Source organism: Tachyglossus aculeatus, chromosome X1 (assembly GCF_015852505.1).
Source record: "Tachyglossus aculeatus isolate mTacAcu1 chromosome X1, mTacAcu1.pri, whole genome shotgun sequence".
Taxonomy (NCBI): Eukaryota; Metazoa; Chordata; class Mammalia; order Monotremata; family Tachyglossidae; genus Tachyglossus; species Tachyglossus aculeatus.
The window spans coordinates 105,894,313-105,920,281 of record NC_052101.1 but is presented as its reverse complement, the minus strand read 5'-3'; the positions used below and the strand labels follow the sequence as shown (position 1 = coordinate 105,920,281).

The window sequence follows — 25,969 nt, the reverse complement described above, 5'->3', positions numbered from 1 at the left end:
TGTGATGCCATTATTATTATTATTATAGTCTTAGCTCATTTGAGTTTTGGTCTGGTTGGTACGTAAGAAGTGGATTCCTGTAGGTTTTCAGTTATTAATTGCCAGATCCAGGAAGTGTTGAACTGGCTTTAAACCACAGTAATGATAATTAAAATGACATTGTCTTTCATCAGTGAGCTCCTGGTTGAAATTGTGAATCCGCAACCAAAGCAACAAAACCAGTTTAGGGTTTAAGAGGGTTCATTGGGCTGGAATTTAAATGCTCTGCCCTGCCAAATGGATTTGGGTGAAACCATGTTGACATGCATATGTCTAGAATCAGTTACCCAACCCCAGAAAATTATATCTTAAGGAAGAATTTGTTTTCAGAATACAAAGGGCAAAGAGAGACAATGTGCTCTTTGAAAATGATGTTAATATTCCTCATTTGGATTAACAGACCAGATTAGCACTGGGAGCAGACTTTTGGATTAAATAATTCAGCTTTAAACATGATCCAACTAAAGGTGAAATTCTGTCGAAATATAATTCTGTATTTGAACTGAAGTTTTCAACCCTATCTTTAAACTACTGCTGCACATATAAATTTAATCATGAGTCCAAGCCAGACTCAAAATGAAACAGAATGACTTGCCCTAAAAAGTGTCACATTTAAAATATGTTTAACAAAGCTATATATTTGGGATTTTAATTTTTTGCCGATATTCATTGTTGTTGGTCTGTGGGTAAAGATTCAATTTCCTCATTTTGAAGATTTTTAAAATTAGATTCCTTTTATTCAAATTCAGTTAATCAGTTGTATTTACTGAATGCGTACTGTGTGCAGAGGACCATACTGAGCGCTTGGGAAAGTACAATATAGCAGAGTTGGTAGACACATTCCAAATTGAGTATAATCAATCAATCAAAATTAAAATTATCCGACAGCCTTGGTTCTAAGTTAAACTTTACAGTACTAACTCATATTATAATTGCATCTTGTTTCTTCTCTCAATAAAGAATTCATGATAACTGTGTGTTTTGTGGGAAGGGCTGAGAGAGATCAGTCATTAATATTTAGTGACTGGTTACTCTGTGTACAGCACTGTACTAAGCACTTGGGACAATACAATAAAATTAGTAGATACGGGTATGAAGAACAGGCCAGAGCCAGGGGAGTTAAGAACAATGTTCAATGAGTATGTCGGCTTGAGAAGAGTCAAGTGTGTGTTTTGGGGTGTACTTGGAGAAGAATGATGATAAGTAGTTTGGAGAGAGCCGATGGGGTGCCTTGAAGCTAGTGGATGGAAATTTCTCCTTGATACGGAGGTGGATGGACAGCCATTGGAGGTTTTAGGGAGATGTGTGCAAGTATGAAGTTTTAGAAAAATGGTCCAGGCAGCAGAATGAAGCATGGGCTGGAGAGGGAGAGAGAGGAGGCAGGGAAGTCAAGGAGAAGGCTGATGCAGTAATGAAGTTCTCCCACATGTGTTGTTTTTGCATTGCTTGGGGCTTTTCCTTAAATAATGATAATTAAGGGCAATTATACAAGAGGGTTTCAGAATGTGCTAGAAAATATGCATTTTGAATACTTATGACTGGACTTAACCATAACAATTTGCCTAGGAGTGCTGTTGTCAAGAAGTATTGAAGGAAACTGTAATTATAAAATTTAAAATGAAATAACGATTAAAACTTATTGTTGCTTTCTTATACAGAACATTTATCTGAGAATTGATGGGTCCCCAGAGAATGCAGTTCTTTTTATAGTTAGGGATTTCATAGCCTGTTGGTACAAGCATGTCCAGAGGCTTGAATTTACATAAAGGGAATCATGGCTCTCACTCCCATCCCCATTCATACTATTCAGCGGACAGGAAATCCCATGATTGTACATGAGTGATCAGTGAAAAATTCCAAGACTAAAATGCCTGAGGCCCCACTGATCAATACACAATCACGCTGAAGGAATTCTGTTATTGAGACTTCATCAGAAATGAAATCCTTTTCTATTAAAAACTTCAATTGTAGTATTTCTTTTTCCTGACCATACTGCCCTTAATCCAGCTAGTCTTTTGAAACTGCCTTTGAAGTTGGTAAATCTTTTTTTTTAATTTTGTGATATTTGTTAAGTGCTTACTTTGTGCCCACACTATACTAAGCCCTGGGGTAGATACAAGCTAATCAGGTTGGACACAGTCCATTATCCCACATGGGGCTCACAATGTTTTTCCCCATTTTACAGATTGAGGCAACTGAGGTGCAGAGAAGTTAAGTGACTTGCCCAAGATCACTCAGCAGACAAGTGGTGGAGCTGAGATTAGAGCCCACAGCCTCTGATTTCCAGGCCCCTGTTTTAACCATGCTGCTTGTCACCTTGACTCGAGTTATTTTAGGGAAATAACATACTGAAAGTTGTATTCCTAATTTTGACCAATCAAACACTCACTGGTTCACAAATTATTCCTCCTTTAATTCTGATTCTTTTTTGAAAACTAAAGGCAATTTAGTAAGTCTCTTAATTTCTTCTGAAGCCTTTGAAGCCCATGGAGCAGAATGGACCGGGGCTGGAGTACAGAGTGAGTTGGAGGCGACAGGGGGTTGAAACGGACTGGAATGAAGAAACTGTAAAAAAACATGTCTTGGTGTTGAAAAACACCCCAACCTTTGCTCCTTATGATATCAAAGTTCAAGCAATAAATCAGTTTGGTTCTGGACCTGAGCCCCAGATAGCAACTGGATATTCTGGAGAAGACTGTAAGTGAAATATTTTCAAAATTGATTCGAAACTCAAGCATTCGCTACAATTCCATATCAGAAAGAAATTTTATTACTCAGGTTATGCCAGTTACATAATTTAACACTGCCCATTAATTGTCTCATTATTTATAATACCTACTACCACATTTTAAACAACAACAAAAAGCACCTGTGTCTTTCTGTGACAGTGGAAATATGTAACAAAATGTGTGTGTCCCATAAAGAACGATCACGGTCTGCTTTAGCTTTGGGAATAGAGCAGCAAAATTATAACTAAGTTAAAATTCAAAAATATGATGTTTTTCCTGCATTTGGGGTTAATATTCACATAAGAGGTTTATGCTGAAACAATTTGAGTATGAACAGCTGAAATGTTTTGACTTCTATTTTAGAATCAGTTTTCTATCCTTTTATCGAGAGAGTTTAATGAATTCCTCTATTGTATTTTGTTCAACCATAATGAGTTAAGATGATCTGTGCACAACTTATAATTTAAAATTTCCATTTCAAGCTAAGAAAGTAAAATATCATGAGGGATTTTGCTTTTCACACATTAAAAAAGCAAAAACGTTTCAAAGAGAAGTACATTTTTGTTTCCAGTTAAACAATTGAACATGCCTAAAATCCTTGATGATATTTCAAGAAAATGTCAGAGTGAACATGTGGCAGTATGGTCAGCCATAGAACAAAAAACAGAAAATATCACAGCCACCAGCAGGCACAAACATACGATATGCAGAAGTCCTTCTGTTGTCCTAATCCTGACTTTTGGGAAGTTGGGAAGTCTGGTAACGAATCTCATTGCACAATCTAAATGATTTGAAATTCATAGGCTCACTTGACCTAAAATTCTCAGCAGTCTCTTGCTCCTGCCGCTAAACCCAAATTAATTTTGCATTTGTCCTTCAAAGAAGAACAACTTGACTTGCAGTATTACCTGTTATAATGAACTGTTACACATACTTCTGATTGAGTATGCTTACAAAATGCATACGCCAGTGATTCTTTGATAACTAATGTAAATAAAGTTGTTCCGAGTTTCCCATTTGAACTCCCAAAGGAACTACATTATGTGGGAATTGTGGTAAAACATAGAGGAGAGCAACCTCCTTTCCATTGCTCCTGGATACTCCTATTTTAGATTACATCCTCATGAATGCTTACTGCCGGGGCACCTACAGTTTAGGTGGCAAATGACTTTATGCTGTGTCTTTAGCCCTATGATCAGTTTGGCTGCTCCCTGTGACGGCAGCATAGAGAGTAGCATGGATGTCAGCTTTTCTGTGAAGCTGGGCTAGATTGCATGGCCTGCAAAAGCATTAGTCTCTTTTGTCCAGTGCAATCAGTGCTATTGTTAGCTGGAGACTCAAATTAAATTTGCTCTCTGCACATTCGGGTATGAAAGTGAATTTTCCAGGGGAAATTCCTATCCAAAAACATGCCTGGTCCCTTACAGACCTGACCATTGATGCAGTAGTTGGCTGACTAATGCATAATCTAATTACTCGGAAACGTGCACATGTTTTTTTTTTCATAGTGGAAGACTATTTATGCATATATTTGTAACTTAAAATGAAAGGAATCAAACAAAGGCCGGCAATCCAGCTGCATTCTTGCCTTTGTATTTTGTATGTGCTGTGCTTTTGTGAATCTCCTATCACAGAGAATTGAGCTTGGCCATATAGTGGAGGTTTCACAATCACAGTGAACTTCAGACTTCTGAATGCAACTGTACTACAGTACTTTGACAAGTATAAGAACCCATAATTCTATTCAGGAAAAAAATGAAGAAACTCAAACCAAATTCCATTGGTGTTATCAATTGTGGCCTATCTCGAAGCGAGAATTTACAAGCCCCTCTCTAACCCAACATTCTCCTGTAAAGGTTCCAAATGAAGAATTCTGGATGGGCTGAAGCAAAAATCTGATTGCATAAATAAAAAAAACCCAACAACTGCACATCTAGAATTCAAAAGCTTGTAATAAAACCCTATCAGCCCCTTGTTACCCAGCCGATTCATTCATTCATTCATATTTATTGAGCGCTTACTGTGTGCAGAGCACTGTACTAAGCGCTTGGAAAGTACAATTCGGCAACAGAGACAATAGAAATACTATTGCTATTGCCTCATTCACAACCTTTTATGTGTGCACACATCCTAGAAATTGGCCCTTGATAGTTTGCCTTTTGTGAATGCTAACATTTCTTCCTCCTCATTCTTTTAGACAGAAATGATATTTAGCAAGTTGTACTTTGTGTAAATTTTTCATTTTTTTACTATTTGCTTCAAAATTCTTTCTCTTAAGATTCAATCCTTAGAGCATGTAAAAGTGATTACTGTCAGCATGACCTCTGCTTTCAAAATGACTTAGTGATTAAATGAAATGCCTTAGGTTGGGTTTTAAAAGTAGTTTAAAATATTTTAAAATGTTTCATTAAACCTTTATGGAAAGCGTTTTGTGACAATTACTTTCTGCTTTTATTTTACGTTTAGAAAATACATCCTACATAAAATCTGTCCAAATGTTGTATATTTACAGATCCTGATGCAGCTCCATTGAATGTTGCTGTGAATATAATAAACAGTACACTTATTAATGCAACCTGGTCTAAAATCCCCAAAGAAAGGGTACATGGACACCTGAAAGGATATAAGGTTTTATTATTAATTTTTTTTCTCAAACTTCTATTGGACTAATCTTCAAAAATAAAGCTAATCTCAGTTGGAAACAAAAAACATGAATAATTCTTGAAATTAATATACTGAAGATTGACCATTTTTATTTCAGATCAGTTGGTGGAAAACAAAAACTTTGTTGGATGAAAGAAAACATCATCAAGAAAAACACTTTTTAGTGTTTTTGGGTGACAGAGACCATGGCATGGTTCCAGGCCTAGAACCATATAGTGAATTTCATTTATCTGTCTTAGCCTTTAATTCAAAAGGTTCTGGACCTGAAAGTTCACCTATTATCTTTCAAACCCCAGAAGGAGGTAAGAAAATTGAGGGACAAGAAAGCAAGGAAAGACATGCCCAAGTAATTGAAACCATTGTTTTTATGATTTGGGGTTATTGCTATCCAATGGTAGTGGTTTTAAACAGGGATCCCCAGTGACTATTGTGACGTCCAATTGTCAGGTGTGTCCTGACATTTCTGGCCACTATCGTGCTTTATTTTATTTTTATTGGTGGCCACCCTGAGCACGTTTGGACATGCACATTGGATCCTGTTTTTTGTCCTGATGCAGCAAAGACATAAGAAGGAGCCTTGAGCACCACCTCCCCACCTCCTCGCATCCTTCACCCACTTCAAGATTTGTGAATTGGGGGATGTGGGAATTGTGGTCAAAGACTTTTCCTCGTGTCTTTTATGGGTCTCAGGATAAAACACAGTTGGGAGGCCCAAGTCTAAAACAAAATGATGCTAGAAAACAGTAAGATCACGTCATTGGATTACTTTTTATAGAAATCATATTATTTGTAATTTGTCATTATTTGGCATAACTAATGGAGTAAAATGACATTTATACTTATGTTTTTCAGTACCTGAACAACCAACCTTCCTAAGGATTCTCAATTTTGATAAAGATGCTGTAACTTTATCTTGGGGGCTTCCTAAGAAAGCAAATGGCCGCCTATCAGGCTATGTTTTGCAATACCAAATAAGTAAGTAGGGATTTAATTTAAGAAACAACTACTTACAGTTAACAATATAAACAAGCAGATGGTGCAGTAAGCAGAGAATTAGATCTCATTCTTGAATTTCAATTCCAGATGCCCAAATTTTCTGGGTCCCAAGGCTTAATTTACAAGTTCTTATCTATAACTAAGCTGTCGTGTTTTTTTTTTTCTAAGTTGAACTCCCTTTACACTTATGCCCATTTTTTCTTCCAAGATTCCGGTTAAGTAAAGGATGTTTCATTATCTCCATTTCATCAACTCTGAAACTGATATTAACTGATCATATATACAAACTGATATTAGCCCTGTAATGCACAGCAAGTCGTGGCAAAATCAGGGATTTAAAGTCAACCCTTTTGAGTCTTGACTAGAGGTGTTTTTTCTAGGTACTGGGGATTGTCACCAGCTATGAAAACTAAAAATATAGTTATTCTGTAGTTTGAGGAAAAGCTAGGAATTAAATATTTTTGAATATTATATTCTCTCATGGAATAAACTACTTTCTGGAAGTTAGTTAGGCCCCTTTGGGCCCTGTAGTAATTCTCTCAGGGCACTAGTGTAGTTTTCAGTATATATGTTATTGATAAACTAACAGCAGTTTCAATTTGGACTATGTGGAAATTGAGGAGAAGCTGTGTCTTTATACTCTGAACCACTGGGCATCAAAATGTCTGCCAAGACAGGGTAGTCTCAATAGGGAGCATCAAGAGAAACCTCTGATTTCATCTGAAGTTTCCAGGCATGTTCTTCATCATAAGTGCAAGAATTCTAGGAACCAGGCACCATTCCAGCTTCTCCTAGGAAATTCCAAACCATTCCATGTAGAGGGATCTAGCAGGCCAAATACAGTCCATGTCTACACCAGTATTCGCAGGTGGATGCAAGCACAGTGACAACAGCCTTGTATCGTTCTCTTCCACTCTAGTGCTCAATAAATACCAATGATTGATTGATTGATCTTGCATCTGTACATCCCTCTGGCCTACCCGAACCATGACCAGTAGAAAAAGATATTAATGCAGCTTCAAAGTTCAATCGTATTTATTTACTCATTCAATCATATTTATTAAGCATTTACTGTGTGAAGAGCACTGTATTTAGCATTTGGGAGAGTACAACTTAACAATAAATAGACACATTCCCTGCCCACAAAGAGCTTACAGTCAATGATGCCACTTCCAGAGAGCAGCTAATATGCTAGGAGAATCTGGCATATGTCATAGAACATGCAGATACAGTATTTCAATCAATCAATCAATCCTATTTGAGTGCTTACTGTGTGCAGAGCACTGTACTAAGCGCTTGGGAAGTACAAGTTTGCAACATATAGAGACGGTCCCTACCCAACAGTGGGCTCACAGTCTAGAAGACTTCATATATCAATATCATATTGATTTCATATCAATATGAATTACAATTTTGCAGAGATGAAAAGATACTGAGAAATAATTGCATCATGGCCAAAAATAATGATCACACAAGAAACTTCAGACACTAAATCTAGGAATAACCTGTTGTGTGCAGACTTTTTTTATTTGTCTAGAAGGGGGAAGCAGTATGGCTTAGTGGAAAGAGCAGGGGTTTGGGAGTCAGAGGACATAGGTTCTAATGCCGGCTCCACCACTTGTCTGCTTTGTGACCTTGGGCAAGCCACGTAACTTTTCTGTGCCTCAGTTACCTCATCTGTAAAATGGGGATTAAAACTGTGAGCCCCCTGTGGGACAACCTTATTACCTTGTATCTACCCCAGCGCTTAGAACAGTGCTCGGCACATACTAACTGCTTAACAAATACCATAATAATAATTATTATTATTATTATTATCCTCTTCATACTCTTGCTGCTTGGTGATTGCCATTTTCCTCAGAGACATTCCCCTTTTTGTTCATTTGTGTCCATGGTTTCAACCCTCTTCTTGAAGATTATCTGATCACTTTGCCCTTTTCTAGTTCTCGGTTATTTAGTCTTACAGATAATAATAAAAATGGCATTTATTAAGCGCTTACTATATGCAAAGCACTGTTTTAAGCACTGGGGAGGTTACAAGGTGATCAGATTGTCCCATGAGGGGCGCACAATCTTAATCTCCATTTTACAGATGAGGTAACTGAGGCACAGAGAAGTGAAGTGACTTGCCCAAAGTCAGCTAACAATTGGCGGAGTCGGGATTTGAACCCATGAACTCTGACTCCAAAGCCCGTGCTCTTTCCAATGAGCCATGCTGTCAAGATAATGCCTTCTTGGTTCTCTGCTACCAGCAACTACCTTGATTGGATTATTTGGTCCTTCACCCTCCATTTACTCTTGTGCTGTCACCAATAATGGCCTCACCAGGTCGTCTGATCTTATTATATTCTCCCCAACTATTTTGCATACCCCAAACACTATCAGTCTGTCCAGGGCCACTCTTTCCTATGCTGCATGAGTTGCTCTAGGGGCTCCATCTGAGAATCAGGGGTGCAGAGGGTGCTAGACGCCTGAAAACTGGATTCTCTAGATGTAGGACATGAAAGCTGTAGGTGGTATCAAAGTTGCTGGTCCTAACATGAAGCACAATTGGAAACAGAGTCACTGGACATCTTGTAGTTTAACCAAAGGATCTCCAGCATTACCACTCAGATACAGGAATGCCGAAAGTCCAATTCCCAGTGGGCCCTTTAAGCCAACTGGGCAGAAATCATGAGGGTATAGGGAATAATTCAAAATAGGGCTGGAAATTTACTTACTCCCTTGATTTCAGTGAAATTTATTGAGTGCTTACTGTATGCAGGGCATTGCACTAAGCACTTGGGAGAGCACAACACAGTAAGGTTGGTAGACACGCTCCCTGCCTCTGTAGAATTTACAGTCTAGAGCGGGCTTCTTGGGATTTAGACTCTGCTTAGAATCACACATGACCTGGCTCTGGTAAAGACCTAGAATCAGGGTCAGAGGTCCTGCAAAGCTGCAGGTCAAACTGGCGGTCCAACATACGGAAGTCAGGAGAGCAGGAAGACAAAGCAAGATCATCAGCAGGCTAGGGAGAACAAGATAGTCAACAAACTTAATGCCAAAGTAGGAATTACCAGACTAAGGAAAAGTACTGATTGTCTGGGAAATGAGAGCAGTCTGTACATATCGCTCAGTAGCAGTGTAGTGTAATGGATAGAGCATGGGTCTGGGACTCAGAAAGACTGGGTTCTAATACCAGCTCTGCCACGCTCCTGTTTTGTGACCTAGGGAAAGTCATTTAACTTCCCTGGGCTTCAGTTGCCTCAGCTGTAAAAAGGGGATTGAGGTTGTGTTCCCTATGCAGGACAGGAACTCTGTCCAACCTAATTATCTTGTATCTACCACAGTGCTTAATGCAGTGTCTGGCACATAGTAAGCATTTAACAAATACCATAAAAAACTCTTTGGGGGCTCTAGTGAAAACAGAATCTAGCAGGGAGGCTGCCATATGCAGAAGAGTCACTGGTGCAGGTATTAGGTCTGGATCCCTAATGAATTTGTTTTAAAGGGGCACACCTCAATGGAGTTATTATATAATACAGCTCATAAATGTGAAATGCATGTTTGAAAGTCATGGAATTTTCACATCATTTAGTATAATGTGTACCTTCAATAAGTATTAGTTGATAGCCAGACATTTTCCTCACCCTAAACATAAATGTGACCGTGAAAAGTGGAAAACTCATTAGGAACTCATTAATTGCTTGTAAAAGGCAGCTATTTCAGCCAAACTATGAGTAGTTATATAATAAAGGTTTACTGACCGTGCTTAATTAAATGTAATGAAATTTTGGAAATCCATATATAGCTATTTATTGTTTTTCCCTTCCTAGTTAATGAAACATATGAAGTTGGAGCATTAAATGACATCAACATTACAAACCCTTCAACACTCAGCTTGAGGCTCTCAGATCTTAACTCTACCACGAAATACAAATTCTACTTGAGGGCATGCACTTCAAGTGGCTGTGGAAAACCAATAACAGAAGAAGGCTGGACAATAGGAGAAGGGAGTAAGTTAAAAGGGGTCATATACTTAAATATAAACTTATATTTATCCATAGAGATATATACTGTCTGTGCCTGGCTTGAATTCTGACAAAATGATTGTATTTTCTGTGTCTGTGGCAGTTTTTAAAAAGTGCTTTAGAGACTGAAGTTTCTTTGACTTGCCTACTGATTTTATACCTTCAAGTCTTTGTGCTTTTACTGAACTGAGACTGAAAGGAAAGGTAGTATCATAGCTGAAATCTACCTAGGTTGAATGGTACTTGGTTCTTATTAATGACTAATCCCCTTGCACTATCAACTCAAAACAACTGATGAATATTTCTAATTTCCAGTTATATGAAAACTGAATATTTTATGCTCATGTGCACCTATATATTTAAATGCCTATGTTTTGTGTAGTCACATGTACCTAAGTGCTCCTTTTTTGGCACTATATATCCTTGTCTGTTTTTCCTCCCCTTTACATATTAGGCTCTTTGGGAGCAAAACTATGTTTGCACACTTTTCAAATCTTCCTGGTACACTATACAGTGCCATGAATATATATGCTGTTAATGGAGGCGGTTATGGTGAGGACTGATGGTTATCAGGAGAATGGAGTCACTTCTGGAGCTGGGAAAGAATTGGAGAACACTTGTTGGAGGACGTGGTATTTTAGGAGGCCATTGCATGTGGGGAGAGCTTTGATAGATTTGAAGAGAGAGAGGGAGTTCCAGGCTGAAGGTACAGCATGGGCATGTGGATGAAGGCAGGTGAGGCAAGACAAAGGTAGAATTATAAGTTTAGCTTAATAGGAATGAGTGAAAGCAGATACATAAGATATGGTGAGTTGGTTGAAAGTCTTAAACCTGAGTGTTGAGAAGCTTTAGTTTGATGTAAAGGAATACAGGAAGTCAGTGGAGGGGGAAGAAGAGCCCTCCTACCCCCCTCTATAATAATAATAATAATGGCATTTATTAAACACTTACTATGTGCAAAGCACTGTTCTAAGTGCTGGGGAGGTTACAAGGTGATCAGGTTGTCCCACGGGGGGCTCACAGTCTTAATCCCCATTTTACAGATGAGGTAACTGAGGCACAGAGAAGTTAAGTGACTTGCCCAAAGTCACACTGCTGACAATTGGCGGAGCCGAGATTTGAACCCATGACCTCTGACTCCAAAGCCCATGCTCTTTCCACTGAGCCACACTGCTTCTCTAAAATTCTCTAGACTGTAAGCTTGTTGTGGGCAGGGAATGTGAGTGTGTCCGCTTATCGTTGCATTGTTCTTTCCCAAGCACTTATTACAGTGCTCTGCACACAGTAAGTGCTCAATAAATATGACAATGAATGAATGCCAAATGACTCTTCCAGAAGATGATCCATGCAACAGTGTGAAATATAGATGGGAGGGGACAGAGGATACAAAAAAGAAGACCAACAAGGAGGCTCATACAATATAGTCTAGCATTGTTATGACCAAACCTTGGCCAGGATAGCAGCACTTTGGGTAAAACGGGTTTGGATCCAGGAGATATTATATATTATATAGATATTATGTAGGAGGAATCAGCAGTATTTGTCAGTAGATTGAGTGTAACAATTTAAAGACAGTGAAGAGTTCAGGATGACGCTGAGTTTGTGGGCTTCTGGGGCAGAAGGATGGAGGTGTTATCAATAGTCATGGGAAAGTTAGGAAGAGCAGTGAATTCGGGGGGAAGCTGAGTAGTTCTGTTTAGTCATATAGAGTTTAAGGTGTTGGCAGGACATTCATTCATCCATTCAATCGTATTTCTTGAGTGCTTACTGTGTGCAGAGCACTGTACTAAGCACTTGGAAAGTACAATTCAGCAATAGAGACAATCCCTGCCCACACTGGGTTTACAGTCTGAAAGGGGTAATACAGACATCAAAACAAGTAAACAGGCATCAATATAAATAGAATTATAGATAATACATATATACATAATTGCTGTGGGGCGGGGAGGGGAAGGAAGAGCACACGGAGCAAGTTGAGGTGATGCGGAAGGGAGGGGGAGCTGAGGAAAAGGAGGACCTTTCAGGACATTCAAGTGGAGGTGTCTTAGAGGTAAGAAGTGATATAAAATTATACACTAGAGAGAAGTCAAAGCTAGACAGGTAAATTTGAGAGTTATCTGCATAAAGAAAGAACTTGAAACCGTGAGAGTGGATAAGCTTCCTGACTGTAGAGGGAGAAGAGTTGGGAGACCCAAAACGGAGCCTGGAGGAACATCCATGGTAAGAGGATGAGCAACAGAAGAGGATCCCACAAACAAAACTGAAAAGGAAGCTGAGATTTAGGTAATTAAGGTACTTGTCCGCATTTTTTTTCAACCATTTGGTGTGGAGACCTAAAGTTTCAAAGTCAAATAGATGTACGGCAATGAGACTACCACCAAAGCTTACATTATGAATGCCTCTTAAATCACTCACAAAATATCTGTCTCAAATTCCTGGTTCTCTCCAGAGAATAAATCATAGGATAGGATGGCTTAAGGCAGAGCCTGCACTGGTCAAATTTATTATCAGTTTGAAAAATGTACTGATTCCATAAGCGTCTTAACAGTCTAACAAAATCTGCTTCGTTAGCTAACTTATGCCAAAGAAAGTTGGCAGTAAAATTTTCTGTGGCAAAGAATTAGGTTGTTTTTGTACGGATAGGGATTTTGTTTTGGCAAAATTACTGACTGGCTCAGTCAGTCACTCAGTAATATTCATTGAGCACTTACTGTGTGCAGAGCACTGTACTAAGTGCTTGGGGGAGTACATTATAACAATATAACAGACACATTCCCTACCCACAATGAGTTTACAGTCTAGAGGGAGATGGGCCCAAGACTCTGCACAATTGACAGTTTATACTCCAGACGGGACTTGGAGTAATGTGCTTAGTTTCCTTAGAGTAGCAGTGTTTTAAGGAGACAGATTTTCTGAGTGGACAAGCCCCAAATCCTCTCTTCCAATAAGGTAAACACGTTGATGTAACGACAGCTCTGCATTTAATTTTTTATCTTTCTCTTGCAGTCAGGCCAAAAAATACATTTTCCATTTGGCAGTTCCCTTTAAAAAAAAAACCAAACAGGCCTGCGCTATACAGATATGGCCATAGAGTCAGTTGACAATGAAGCATACACTAATTGTATCCCAGAGGCAAGTTTACCAGCAGATTTCACACACAAAGGATGTTGCTATATTGAAAGACCTGGCTATATAGTATGCTTTAAAAAATGTCATCTCCATTTTTTTTTTTTAAAGATGAGGATTTGAATAGGATTGTACTGGTGTTTATTGGGTGCTTTCTCTGTGCTGAGCACTGTGCCAAGCACTGGTGTAAGTATGAAATCAGTGAAATCAGAGACAGTTCCTGTTCCAAAGAGGGGATCATTACCTTGGTGGGGGAACATTTAGAAAAGAGAAATAAATTAAGATGAGGTATAGGTAGCAGGAAGACCAACAAAAAAAGGATTTAAAACAAAGGGAGTAGAAAAGTAAATAATTAAACAGTCTTTGGAGGGGAGAGTCCTAATGACTTTCCCCACTCCAGGAAATTATAGGTTTTTCCTTTTACACACTCCTCCTAACAAGTTGATAAGGGAGAATGCCAAATGCTGGTGAAGGATTTTCTAAAAAATTACTAATGGTGCTAACTTTCTGGGGATAAAAATATACTCTAATCATTTTCAACTTTCTAACATCAATTATTTCAGTGTCCTGATATACCTTTCAGTAATTTGGAGGTAAAGTTTTCCTGACCAGTTTGTCTTTGCTTTTTTTTTCAGGATTCTACACTTTCTCTATTGCATCTGCCCTTTTTCAGTTGCCAATGATTTCTCTTCTATAGGTATCTGTTCCACAATTCAGACCAAATAACAAGGAAATAAACAATTATACCTTTTTGCACTGGACACCAACATGATCTTTGAGAATAGAAAAGATCATTTCCAGTGAGGAACAACATCCTGTTATCACAAAATACACAGGAAGGAGATTTTGTGTACAACCTAGAGTCTATTACTGCTTATCTTTTCCTTCTTTCTCTGCCTACTTTCCACAATTAAGTGCTATTTGACATTTAACTCCAAGTAGGAGTGATGTTTGCCTGTCAAGCATTTTTTTCAGGTTGTTCTGTAGCCAGCAATTCAAATTATGAATTCTGATTTCTGAAAATTGATTAAAAGCATTAGTACTCTTCTGTCACTTTTGCAACTTAATTGAAAAGTTTGCTTCATCTTCATATAATTAATTTCACAAAACCTAACATTAGAATAGCAAGATTGTTATACTAATATATGATGTTTCTGCAACAAATTTATAATTACTAAACATTCTTAGCCTGGAGTTTGATTGTCCTGTGTAACTTTATTTAAATTATCTGTTGTTCAGTGTGCTACTTCATCATATACTCTGAAATGTTTAGAAACTACAGTATTTCTCTTCTGCTTAAAATAGACATTGACCAAGATTTTTTTTCCACATAATCCATTAACCAGTTTCTAATCTATGAATTTTCTCATTTAATGACCATGAGAGTTGCTTTCTAATTTTGGTGATGCATATAACATGTGGAAAAAAAATATATGCTATGTGCTTTATTTTGGGTATAGATGGTGGTAGGCTATATTATTTCATTAACCACCCTATCAGAAGTTAAATATGTTTTAGTAACTATATACACTTTTTGCTTGCATTAGCCTTGGTTTGGGTTGGATGCAGCTTCTGTAATCTGAGCATGAATGACTCTTGAAATCTCCAAAAAGTGATTAACCTTCCTGATAAACTAATGTGACAAGTATAAAATGATTCATTTTAAAGTCAGTGCTTTGAACAATTACATTAAGCATTCCATTCTTACATGTGTATGACTATGCAATTTTTTTTAATAAAAAAGCCTCAAAGCATTTAAAATAATTTATCCCAAAAATAAACCTAACATTTTCAAATTAGCATTTTGTCTTTTCTACCATCATAACTAAAGAGTAAACACAGACTGGCAAAATAAAAAGTAAAGCAAAATGGGTCTGTGCTATGATAGTTTTATTCTACATGGGATAGAAATGATAAAACATCCCATATAGATTTTCTCACTGGACACACAAAACTGACTTTTCATTAAATCATATTCATAACATAATTAACATCCAAATCATCATTCAGTTTTGAGCCTTTCAAGAGGTAAGGCTGATTTATAATACTCCAGGTCATTTCATAAAAGTATGTTTTCATCCTTAAAAAGTGATGGAAGTGCTTTGTGCAGTTCAACCAATCATACAATTCGATTCTGACTTGCAAAATAGAAAAGAAGAAAAATACCTTAGAAATTTTTCCTTAAAAATTCAGGAAACACCAACCAAGAAAAAAATGCTAAAAATATAGCTACCCTGGTAATAATGAGTAATCATAATTTGCTTTTCATAATTCTGCTGTTAAATGTTTAGTATCAATTAATGTGATTTAACTGTGTACATTTCATAGGTAAAAGTACTGGGAAGATTTCAGAAGCAGTAAACCCCACACAAAAGATTCACCCAATTGAGGTCCTTGAGCCTGGAACTGAGCATACAGTTCATCTAGTGACTAAGAATTGGGTTGATAACAATAGCATTTTTGAAGATGTAATTGAGACAAAGGGGAGAGGTGAGAAATGAAACACCCTTTGGGATCAACATAAGAATCTTATGTTTAAAGAAACTATCATTGCTGAAATCACAGTTTTCACTTAATCTTTGTATTAGCATTGGCTAATGAAAAAATCAAATATTTTATCCAGTTTTCCCATACCATTCATGATGTTAAACCCCATTATAACTGTTACATATAAACAATAGCTTCTGTTATTTACTGCACGCTAAAGGAGGCTCACTTAGTAGTCTGCATGCATTCTAAGCCCTCTTTTTTCTTTTTGCACAATACTGCTTTTGCTCATGACTCGTCAAATTTCCTGTCCTGCTTTACTATTTGGCTTTAATCCATTGAATCCAGTACAGCCTTGCAAGTACCTTTCTGAATCTTAAGTACAAAATACAAGTGGCATTTCTTGGATTTGTATGTTTTACATCCCTCAAATGAAAAGTGAAAGTGAAAATTCAGCAGTGACTGGAAGCAGTGCAGTATTGATAATGGTGCCTGCATTATTTTTTCCAGTATGAATGTTGGATTTCTGTTTTTAAATGTTTTGACTTCTCTCCTTGTACAACAGTGTATGCTGGCATATACGATGGACTCTCCACCCAGGGCTGGTTTATTGGATTGATGTGTGCAATAGCTCTCCTTACGTTAATATTGCTAACTATTTGCTTTGTCAAAAGAAACAAAGGTGGAAAATATTCAGGTAAAGTTTTGTTCATTTTCATGATTTGGGGGGCAGCATTTTAGAAGTGAAATAATTCTTCCATGAACATCTGCTTTCCATTTAATTTTCAAGTGGCTTAAAACATCAGGGTTTTCAGTGGCCACAGAGGCAGCCAGGATTGTCAACTCCTCCACCTCCACTCCTTCTCTGTAAGGTTCTTGAGGGCAGGGATCATGGCTACCAACCCCACTGTATTATATTCTCCCAAGTGCTTAGTACAGTACTCTGCACACAGTAGGCACTCAATAAATACCACTGATTTATTCAGGGGAGAATCCTGCAGTGTGTTGAGGCAGAGATTTGGACCTCCACACCTAAATAGTAGGATTACTAGTTTTTATGGAGTGCCCACCTGAAGTGGTCCAATTGGTGCAGGCTCTTGGGAAAGACAGAATTAAGTCACACGTTCCCTGCCCACAAGGAGCTTCCCCTATAATGGAGAAGAATACATAAAAATAGAAGGGGTGGTGGTTACAGGGAAAGAGAGAGCTACATTGCCACCTGCATCCAGCCTAGCAATGCAAAAATAACTAACATTCATTCATTCATTTATATTTATTGAGCGCTTACTGTGTGCAGAGCACTGTACTAAGTGCTTGGGAAGTAACAAGTCGGTAACATATAGAGACGGTCCCTATCCAACAACGGACCCATAGTCTAGAAGGGGGAGACAGACAACAAAACAAAACATGGTGTCAAAATCGTCATAACAAATAGAATTAAAGCTATATGCACATCATTAACACAATAGTAAATATGTACAAGTAATAAATGGAGTAATAAATCTGTACAAATATATATACAGGTGCTGTGGGCAGGGGAAGGAGGTAGGGTGGGGGGGATGGGGATGAAACTTTTACCATTTTTCCATTCCATTTCTTAAACTCTGAAGGCAACCTTCGAAAGCTAAATCACTATTTCTGCTGAGTATTCTAATATTTAGCTTCTAACAACTGATTTGATACTTGTTTGGACAAGATATATCATAAAACATTCTACCCAATAATTTACACTAGTAGCGCAAGTAATAGGACTACTTTAAAGGTTTCAGTGGTCAGGGTTAAAAGGGAAATTATGGTGGAGGTTCCACTGCAATAGAATACACAGCTCAGGATTAGAAAGTATAGAAATAAACTCTGTCCCAACCCACTGACTGGGCAAAAAATAATTTCAGTAAGTATTGAATCAGGCATTGGGGTATTGGAGGGTAGTTTCTTAATGATTAATTTAGATCAAATGTTTCCACAAAACATGGGCTCTTATCAGGCCTTTCTGCTGTATCCCAAGAAAGGTTCCAGTCAAAACACATATTTAGCAGAGAATGAAGAAAGCCAAAATAGTTGCCCAGTGCTATTGCCCAAATTTGTGCCTGCCTTGGATAAGATGTGGAGTGACTCTTTTCCTGAATGCCACCACGTTTTATATAAAATAATGAGTATAAATGATGAATCTGTGCATTGCCATGGCCCCTGTGGAGAAATGGAATGAAATATTGAAGTCAAATTTATTCCCAGAATTAGGCCCCATCTGGTTTTAAGACACTGTGTTAACATGAGAGAATGGTGGATAGGAACTCTTGAGAGGGTGTTCTGTCTTCAGGTAAAGTGTTAAAATGAGGTTGAATTATCAGACAGGATGTGGACATGCACGCACACACACACACACACTCACAAACAGGTATGCAGGATCGGTAATACCTTGGATCCTCAGATGTCCACGGGACTGAGTCTAGTAGGTGCATAATATGCATTTGCCACTGAACCATTCAGACAGAGGACCAGCCCCATCCTGTACTCTTGCTTTCATGCACCATTTTGTTTCACTCCACATAGTCAAGCTAACCAGGGCAGAAGGGGCTAAATGAATTAGTACAATCGGAACTTTGGTAGCCTACCTGTCACGCATTGAACATTTCAACCACACCCCCTGAGAGGGATAAAGTTCTCTGTCAGTGGCATCATCTTTAAACATAGAAAACCCTTGCCTTGCTCACCATTCATGGCCCAACCTAGTTAAGACTGTGAACTCCTCCTTCTGTGCATTGTTAGCTCATTGTGGGCAGAGAGCATGTCCACCAATTCCATTGTATTGTACTCCTGAAGCACTTAGTACAGTGCTCTGCACACAGTAAGCACTCAGTAAATAACATTTGATTGATTTATTCTGCTTTTATTGAACACTCACTTTTCAAGAATATTACTATTTTTTTTCCAAAATGTGATTTGGCTGGGAAAAGTAACATATATCTCTTATTTGTTTAGTGAAAGAAAAGGAAGATTTACATCCAGATCCAGAAGTTCAATCGATAAAAGATGAAACTTTTGGAGAATACAGGTAAACATGATTTGCTGTTCAAATTTTTCAAAGCATATAATCATCATGCTTTCACCTGCTTAGCAGAAAGGCTAACTGTTCATTTTCAAAGCGGATCTTAAAGAATTACTTATGATACTGGAATAGAAAGGAAAATACCAAATTTGTACAAACTCTGACAAAAATAGTTGACTTTCGATAAATATGTATTCTTCATCATATTCCTTATTTTTGTCTTCAAAATCAAGGTTCAGTTTCTTCTTTGAAATGAAGTAGTTTCTCTCCAGGATCCTCCTCTTCCTATTCATCCTAATGTCTACTACACTGGTCCAGTCACTTGTTATGTACTGTCTGGACTACTGCATCAGCCTCCTAATTAATCTCAAAGCCTCCAGTCTTGCTCCTCTCCAACCCATATCTCACCCAGCTGCCTAAAGCATTTTTCTAAAATATTGTTTTGCACATGGCTCTCCACTGAACAGAAACCTCTAATAGCTCTTTGTCTCCTCATCAAATAGGGATTCCTAATCATTGACTTTAAGACACTCTTTCAACTCTCTCTTTCATCTGTAAAGTGGGGATTGAGACTGAGAGCCCCCCGTGGGACAACCTGATCACCTTGTAACCTCCCCAGTGCTTAGAACAGTGCTTTGCACATAGTAAGCACTTAATAAATGACATCATTATTGTTATTATTATTACTAGGCCACCCATAGCCTACTCACTATGCCTCAATCTCAACTCTCCCACTGCTACTTCTTACTTAACCCCTGACTAGGACTGGCTCCCCCTTTAAATCTGACAGGTCACAGATGTCCTTATCCTCAAAGCTCTTCTGTAATCACATCTCCTCTAATGGCTCTGCCTGGTTAATTCTACTATCCTCAGGTTATATGCCTCCTGCTGTATTGCTCATTTACAACTTATTGACATATCCTATGTAATCTTTTCTCTTATCTGTAAATTATGTTAGGGTCTACTTCTCTTACTAGAATGTAAGACCGGTGAAGGCAGGGACCAGTTCTACTATAGACTCTTTCGTCCTCTCCCAAACACTTAGTACAATGCTTTACACACTGTAGGCTTTCATAAATCCTATTTATACATATATGTATCATATATACATATATAAAATGTATATACATATATATAGACAGAAATAATAATACAAGTTTTATAATAGAGCTACAGTATAGTAGTATAAAAGTACTTTGTATACATTCATAAAAATAAATTTTTACTTTATTTGATAAGCATTAATAATTCCACATCAGCCAAGCTGAAACCAATTCTTCTTGAAATGATTGATAAATTCAGGTCCATTTTAGTGGTTCCCCAGAGAGTTTACTCCTGCCCATCTTTCCTAGCCTAGCTTCCACCATTCCCATGAGTTTCCCAAAACCTCCTCCTCCATCATGGCCTTTGATTTTAGCCCCTGGAGCTGCAAAGTCAGGTACTCAAGGCTGGGGCTGGAAGAGGATGGGCTAGAGGGAGAGGTAGTGGCAACAGAAGGAGGGGAGAGAGAGAGAGAGAGAGAGTGAGTGAGTGTGTGTGTGTGTGTGTGTGTGTCTGTGTAGGGGGGAGGGGTCTTGGGAAAAGTCCAGAGCTCTTCCCCACTCTGTCCTTCTTCTCCTTGTTTGGGTTGAAGCCAACGATATGCAACTTTACAGAAAAGAGGCTGAAAACATAATATCCGAGGCCCCTAGAGGAGTGATATTTGGTCCTCTTCTGGGTAGCTACCTTTATATATTCAATTAAAGCATTCAACCACCCGCTAGAATATGCTGTCTGTCTGTCTGTCTCCCCCTTTTAGACTGTGAGCCCGTTGTTGGGTAGGGACCGTCTCTATATGTTGCTGACTTGTACTTCCCAAGCGCTTAGTACAGTGCTCTGCACACAGTAAGCTCTGAATAAATACGATTGAATGAATGAATATGCTATCAAACATGAGCATAAGTTGAACCAAATTGAGTTAGTGCATCATTTGAGAATGAACAGCAATAGTTGTCATAATCAATATTTGAATAAATAATATTTATTGAGCACCTACTAGCATGCGAGTATTGCTCTAAGAGCTTGGTAGAGTATAAAAAAACCCTCCCTTGATCCCACAGCTCCCTCCAGTTATCACCCCATCTCTCTCCTACCATTTCTCTCCAAACTCCTTGAACGAGTTGTCTACACCCACTATTTCAAATTCCTCTCCTTGACCCCCTCAGATCTAGCTTCCATCCCCTTCACTCCACAGGAACCATTCCCTCAAAGGTCACCAATGATCTCCTTCTTGTCAAATCCGATGACCTCTACTCCATCCTAATCCTCCTTGACCTCTCAGCTGCCTTCGACACTGTGGTCCACACCCTTCTCCTGGAAACCTTACCCAACCTTAGCTTCACTGACTCTGCCCTCTCCTATTTCTCCTCTTATCTTTCTGGCCATTCATTCTCAGTCCCCTTCGCAGGCTCCTCCTCTGCCTCCCACCCCCTAACTGTGGGGGTCACTCAAGGTTCAATTCTGGGACCCCTTCTATTCTCCATCTACACCCATTCCCTTGGAGATTATCCTTATCTACCCCAGCACTTAGTACAGTGCTTGACACATAATAAGCACTTAAATACCACAGTTATTATTATTATTCTAATAAGTGTTTAGGGAATACATGAGCAGAGGTTTGCAAAATGTAGTGTCACCTTGATTCACTTAAATGGATAAACCACCGTGCTCTGTGCACCTACTATCATAATAGTCCTCAGGGCACTGTGATATTCTGCATGAGAAAGTTCTTTGATTATTTCTATGTGGATTTCAGAATTAACGTTTTATTTAGGTTTAAAACAGAATTAGATTTTGGTGCAGAGTTTTGTTTCTCTTTTAGTGACAGTGATGAAAAACCACTCAAGGGAAGTCTTCGGTCCCTTACAAGGGATATTCAAGTCACCGAGAGTGCTGATAGCTTGGTTGATTATGGAGAGGGAGACCACGGACAGTTCAACGAAGATGGTTCATTCATTGGTGCTTACACTGGATGTAAGGAAAAAGGATCCGTTGAAAGTAATGGGAGCTCTACAGCAACATTTCCTCTTCGGGCATAAACTCAACATGCATAAGCAACATGTGTGGTTAATTTCCATCTTATACATGTATTGATACAAATAATCAAATTTTACCACACTGGATCAGAAATGGGTTACAGACAAGTTTTGTCAAAAGCCTAGCATTAAGCAAATATACTAAGAAATGTGTCACTGCCACAAAAGGATAAGTTAATCATACTCTTCAGACACTGTATGGGGTACGCACACTGGGGAAGAACAGAAAGACAAACAGTCCAGATTCAATTCAATAGGTCCCAAACCACCGGTAATCAGTGTTACATGTGTGCCTGTATTTGCTGTTCTGCGTGTTCTCATAATTCTTGACACCTTGTATGCTTTCATCACTTTGAATGCCCACTTGCATTCAGTATCACAATGTTGCAAATCTTGACCTTATTTCATAGAAGTTGAAAAATGAAAAAAAAAAGACGGAAATTAAAGTCACATGGTATGCCTCATTGAAAGAATTCATGAAAGAAAAGCATTCCATATCTGGCTTATTCAGTGTTGACTATAAAGGAGTCTGTCTATGTGATTCTAGTTAGGTGACTGTGATTCATCCAGATCTGGTTTGGTGTCCAATTTTCCCAAAGGAAAAAAGCTCACACAAGTTTCAGAAACTTTGACAGTGTTCGTGGTGCTTTTTTGGGCTCTTTTTGGTAGTAATCAATTAAAGAGCCATCTGCCGTAGAATGTCTGCTTGCTATAGAACAAGATTGGGTGTTCATACAGTGCAGAGAGCCCATTTTCAACTTCAAATACTAAGAGCCACATTTCTTCACTTACCACTCTTGCTTGCCCCATGTGTGTATATCTGAATGCTAGCATACGATTCATGAATGCATTGTACATATTATGTTAATATTTACGCAATTTAAATATAGATGTGTTTCATTTGGAAGTGAGGCATGGCATTAAATGTGGGCACCTATACAGTTATGGTATTTGGAAAGGGATCTTTTTGCACCTTGCAGAACTACAGCAGTTAAAATGAACTTTCAAATTGGAAACAGATTTTGAGTAACCTTTTCAAGTCTTTCTCAAAATAACTTCTGAATGTGGAGGGTAATTTTTTCATATTGTTTTCAATATATTTATTTTTCAGTTAACTGGGTTTGTAAAAAAAAATGCTTGAAGTGGAGGTTCCTTTGGGCATGGTTGCCTGCATTTTATTTCAAGCATCTTCAATCTTTTTTGTTGTCATTCTGTTTCACTCTCTGAAGCTCAGTTAAGCCTTAGAACTGCTTTTCTGGCCTATAGGATAACACTTAGTTTTTAATTAAATATATATTTTGTGTGAAACAGTTAACTTAAAATAATCCACTTCAACTCCAGCTAAGTGTAACTTTTTATTGTGGTGTTAACACAATTTTAACAGCTTTAAAAGCATCTATTAGAAGTGTATTGGGTGAAAATGATTTGCTCAGCATTCAGTTTTATGGCTGAGGGCTCTTGATGCATAATGATAGTGAAAATGTAGCATCTGATTACTTAGTACCATAAGCTAAATCCTTGACTTAAATCTACTTATAACCCCACCTGATGATAATTGAAATGGTCATTAGGATTGGGATTCACCAATTTTCAACCTGTTATTGTCTTTTCTGTTCAAATATGTAGACAGAAAGTGAATGGTACCCACAAACAATGCATCTGAGGCTACATGAAACAAGTCTTCTCAGATTGCATTATATTGTTGGATGGATCCCAAACACATTTTCCTCCTCTGTATTAGTATGTCTACCTGGTGCTAGAAAGGGTTAGGGTTAAGGTTGAGGTGAAAGAGAAAGCTCAGAGGGAAAGCCAAATGTGGCCCATTGACAGACAAGCCTTTTTTCTTTTTTCAAAAATCTCAATTCTCCTCCCTCATACACAGAACACCCTACTGAAAACATGTTTCAGTGAAATATTTTGTTAGCCAAAACTAGTTTCCACATAACGTGCCTGTTGGGTGGATCAGTGAATTTCTTCCCAAAATGATTGTCTAACGTTCATGAACCCAACTACAGTATTCATTGGAAATAAATTTAAATGATTGGAACTCCCTCAGGCCTTTTAAAACCCCAGAATCTCCATATCAAATAACCTTGATCTGTGAGTTACCCAGATTTCCATTGCAGGAAAGTATATGTATGGCTTAATCTCTAGCTATGAGAGAACTACAGTTACTAGCTCACAAAAATGCCCAAGGCTGTATGGTTTGGAAGTTACTTCTGATTCTGTGTGAATGACTCTTTCTCCTTAGCATTGCATCAGCAAAGGGATACTTACACAGAGAACATATATGTTAGAAATATTAGTACTCTATCATTTATGGAGCAAGTGGATTATTGAAAGATTTGCTTATTCCCCCATCTCTTCTCTCCTCACCAAAAAGAAACAGACAAATGAGTTTCCTTGCTACTTGAAATAGGATGCTGACCTCAGAACCCAGGCCCATGACTTCAGTCCCAGCTTTCTGTAAGCAATAGGTTTTGTAGGCCAGAAAAATAGATAAATGCTTTAGAATTGGAACTGTCTTGGCTAATTTGGTTACCTACTTTATACCGATCTTCAACTTAAACTGTAAACTCATGGTGGGCAGGGACTGTGTCTAGCAACTCTGTTATGTTGAACTCTCCCAAGTGCTTAGTACAGTGATCTGTACACAGTAAGTGCTCAATAAATTCAGTTGACTATATTGTTAATGTTAAATGCTTAGACTTCTGTATCTGGGCTGGAGCATATACAGCACAAGGTTCAGTTTAGTTCCCAAGGTCCCACCACTATCCTGGACTCATAGTCCAGATTTGCCAGAGTGCTTAGGGATCCTATGTCCCCAGCTTCCTATTTCAAGTTCACTGAGGTGGGAGAGAAAGACATTCAAGCTTGAGGTGGTGTCCCAATGTCCCATTTTTTTTTGTTTTTGTTTTCACAAAAACTATGCGGGTAGCCTAGAGATAAGGGAAATGACTCAGTCAGTCAAGACATAGAGACTGAGCTGAAGAGTGAAGAAGAAAAAATGTCAATTCCTTGAATTGCCACACTACCCTAATTCAAAAAGATTACATTTTCTAGGTAAGGAAAGGCTGGTTCACTTTTTTCTTGAATGAATTATCCGACTACAGGACTCTGACTGCTTAGGATGTGTGTAGGGCCTATTGTATCAGCTATGATATCTAACTTCTAATATGATTGCTTTTGATATACTGGCATGGCTATATCATGAAGCATTGGTATTTTCGATCAATGTGAGTTTAGTATCAACTGTTCTAGGCAATATGCTATCAACTATTGCTAAGTTGTATCATGTATATATTTTGCAAGCCACAAACTAATATGGATGCTTTTTTCTATTAAAAAATTTCAAATAAACTCTTAATTGTGTTTCTCATTATGCCTCAGGATCTCAATAGTGTACCTTTGCGACCTCTGTTTCATGATTATTTTGATTGTGCACTGGCATTTTTAGAATTGGCCCACAAAGTGTTCAATGTCCCCAAATTCTTAGGTCTGAAACTAGCCCTTTGCTCTATAGTTACTTTCTCTGTAGTTAACTACATAACATTTTTCTCCTTTATGCTCAGCATATTGTGGTACAAATAGATCCAAATTATAGTTTGAAAAGATGCTGTTGGAAAACACTCTATACTCTGTATTTTGAAAAGTTTAAGCATTTTACTCTAATGCAATTCTACCCTGAGTTTCAAAAGTCCATTTCGAAGGTCCCCTTTGTTATCTCCCATAAAACTCTCAGTCTTCATACAGTCACATTCGATCCATTTCCAGGAGTTGGGAGTGGGGGCAGGA

The 25,969-nt window shown here is 38.2% G+C and overlaps 1 protein-coding gene across 6 annotated transcripts in view; it reads left to right on the top strand.

Moving 5' to 3' along the window:
• Positions 1 to 25,534, top strand: part of CHL1 (cell adhesion molecule L1 like) — a 217,082-nt gene extending 191,548 nt beyond the window's left edge. For 5 of the 6 annotated variants that reach the window (XM_038771645.1, XM_038771644.1, XM_038771646.1 and 2 more), the window contains 9 exons: positions 2,514 to 2,736; positions 5,281 to 5,396; positions 5,530 to 5,734; positions 6,285 to 6,407; positions 10,247 to 10,426; positions 15,896 to 16,057; positions 16,620 to 16,751; positions 19,034 to 19,106; positions 21,961 to 25,534. In XM_038771645.1, the coding sequence (XP_038627573.1) occupies positions 2,514 to 2,736; positions 5,281 to 5,396; positions 5,530 to 5,734; positions 6,285 to 6,407; positions 10,247 to 10,426; positions 15,896 to 16,057; positions 16,620 to 16,751; positions 19,034 to 19,106; positions 21,961 to 22,177 (1,431 nt within the window). In that variant the 3' untranslated portion in view covers positions 22,178 to 25,534. The remainder of the gene's footprint in view (positions 1 to 2,513; positions 2,737 to 5,280; positions 5,397 to 5,529; positions 5,735 to 6,284; positions 6,408 to 10,246; positions 10,427 to 15,895; positions 16,058 to 16,619; positions 16,752 to 19,033; positions 19,107 to 21,960) is intronic. The other variant, XM_038771648.1, reaches the window with a different exon arrangement.
• The last annotated feature ends 435 nt before the right edge of the window (positions 25,535 to 25,969 follow it).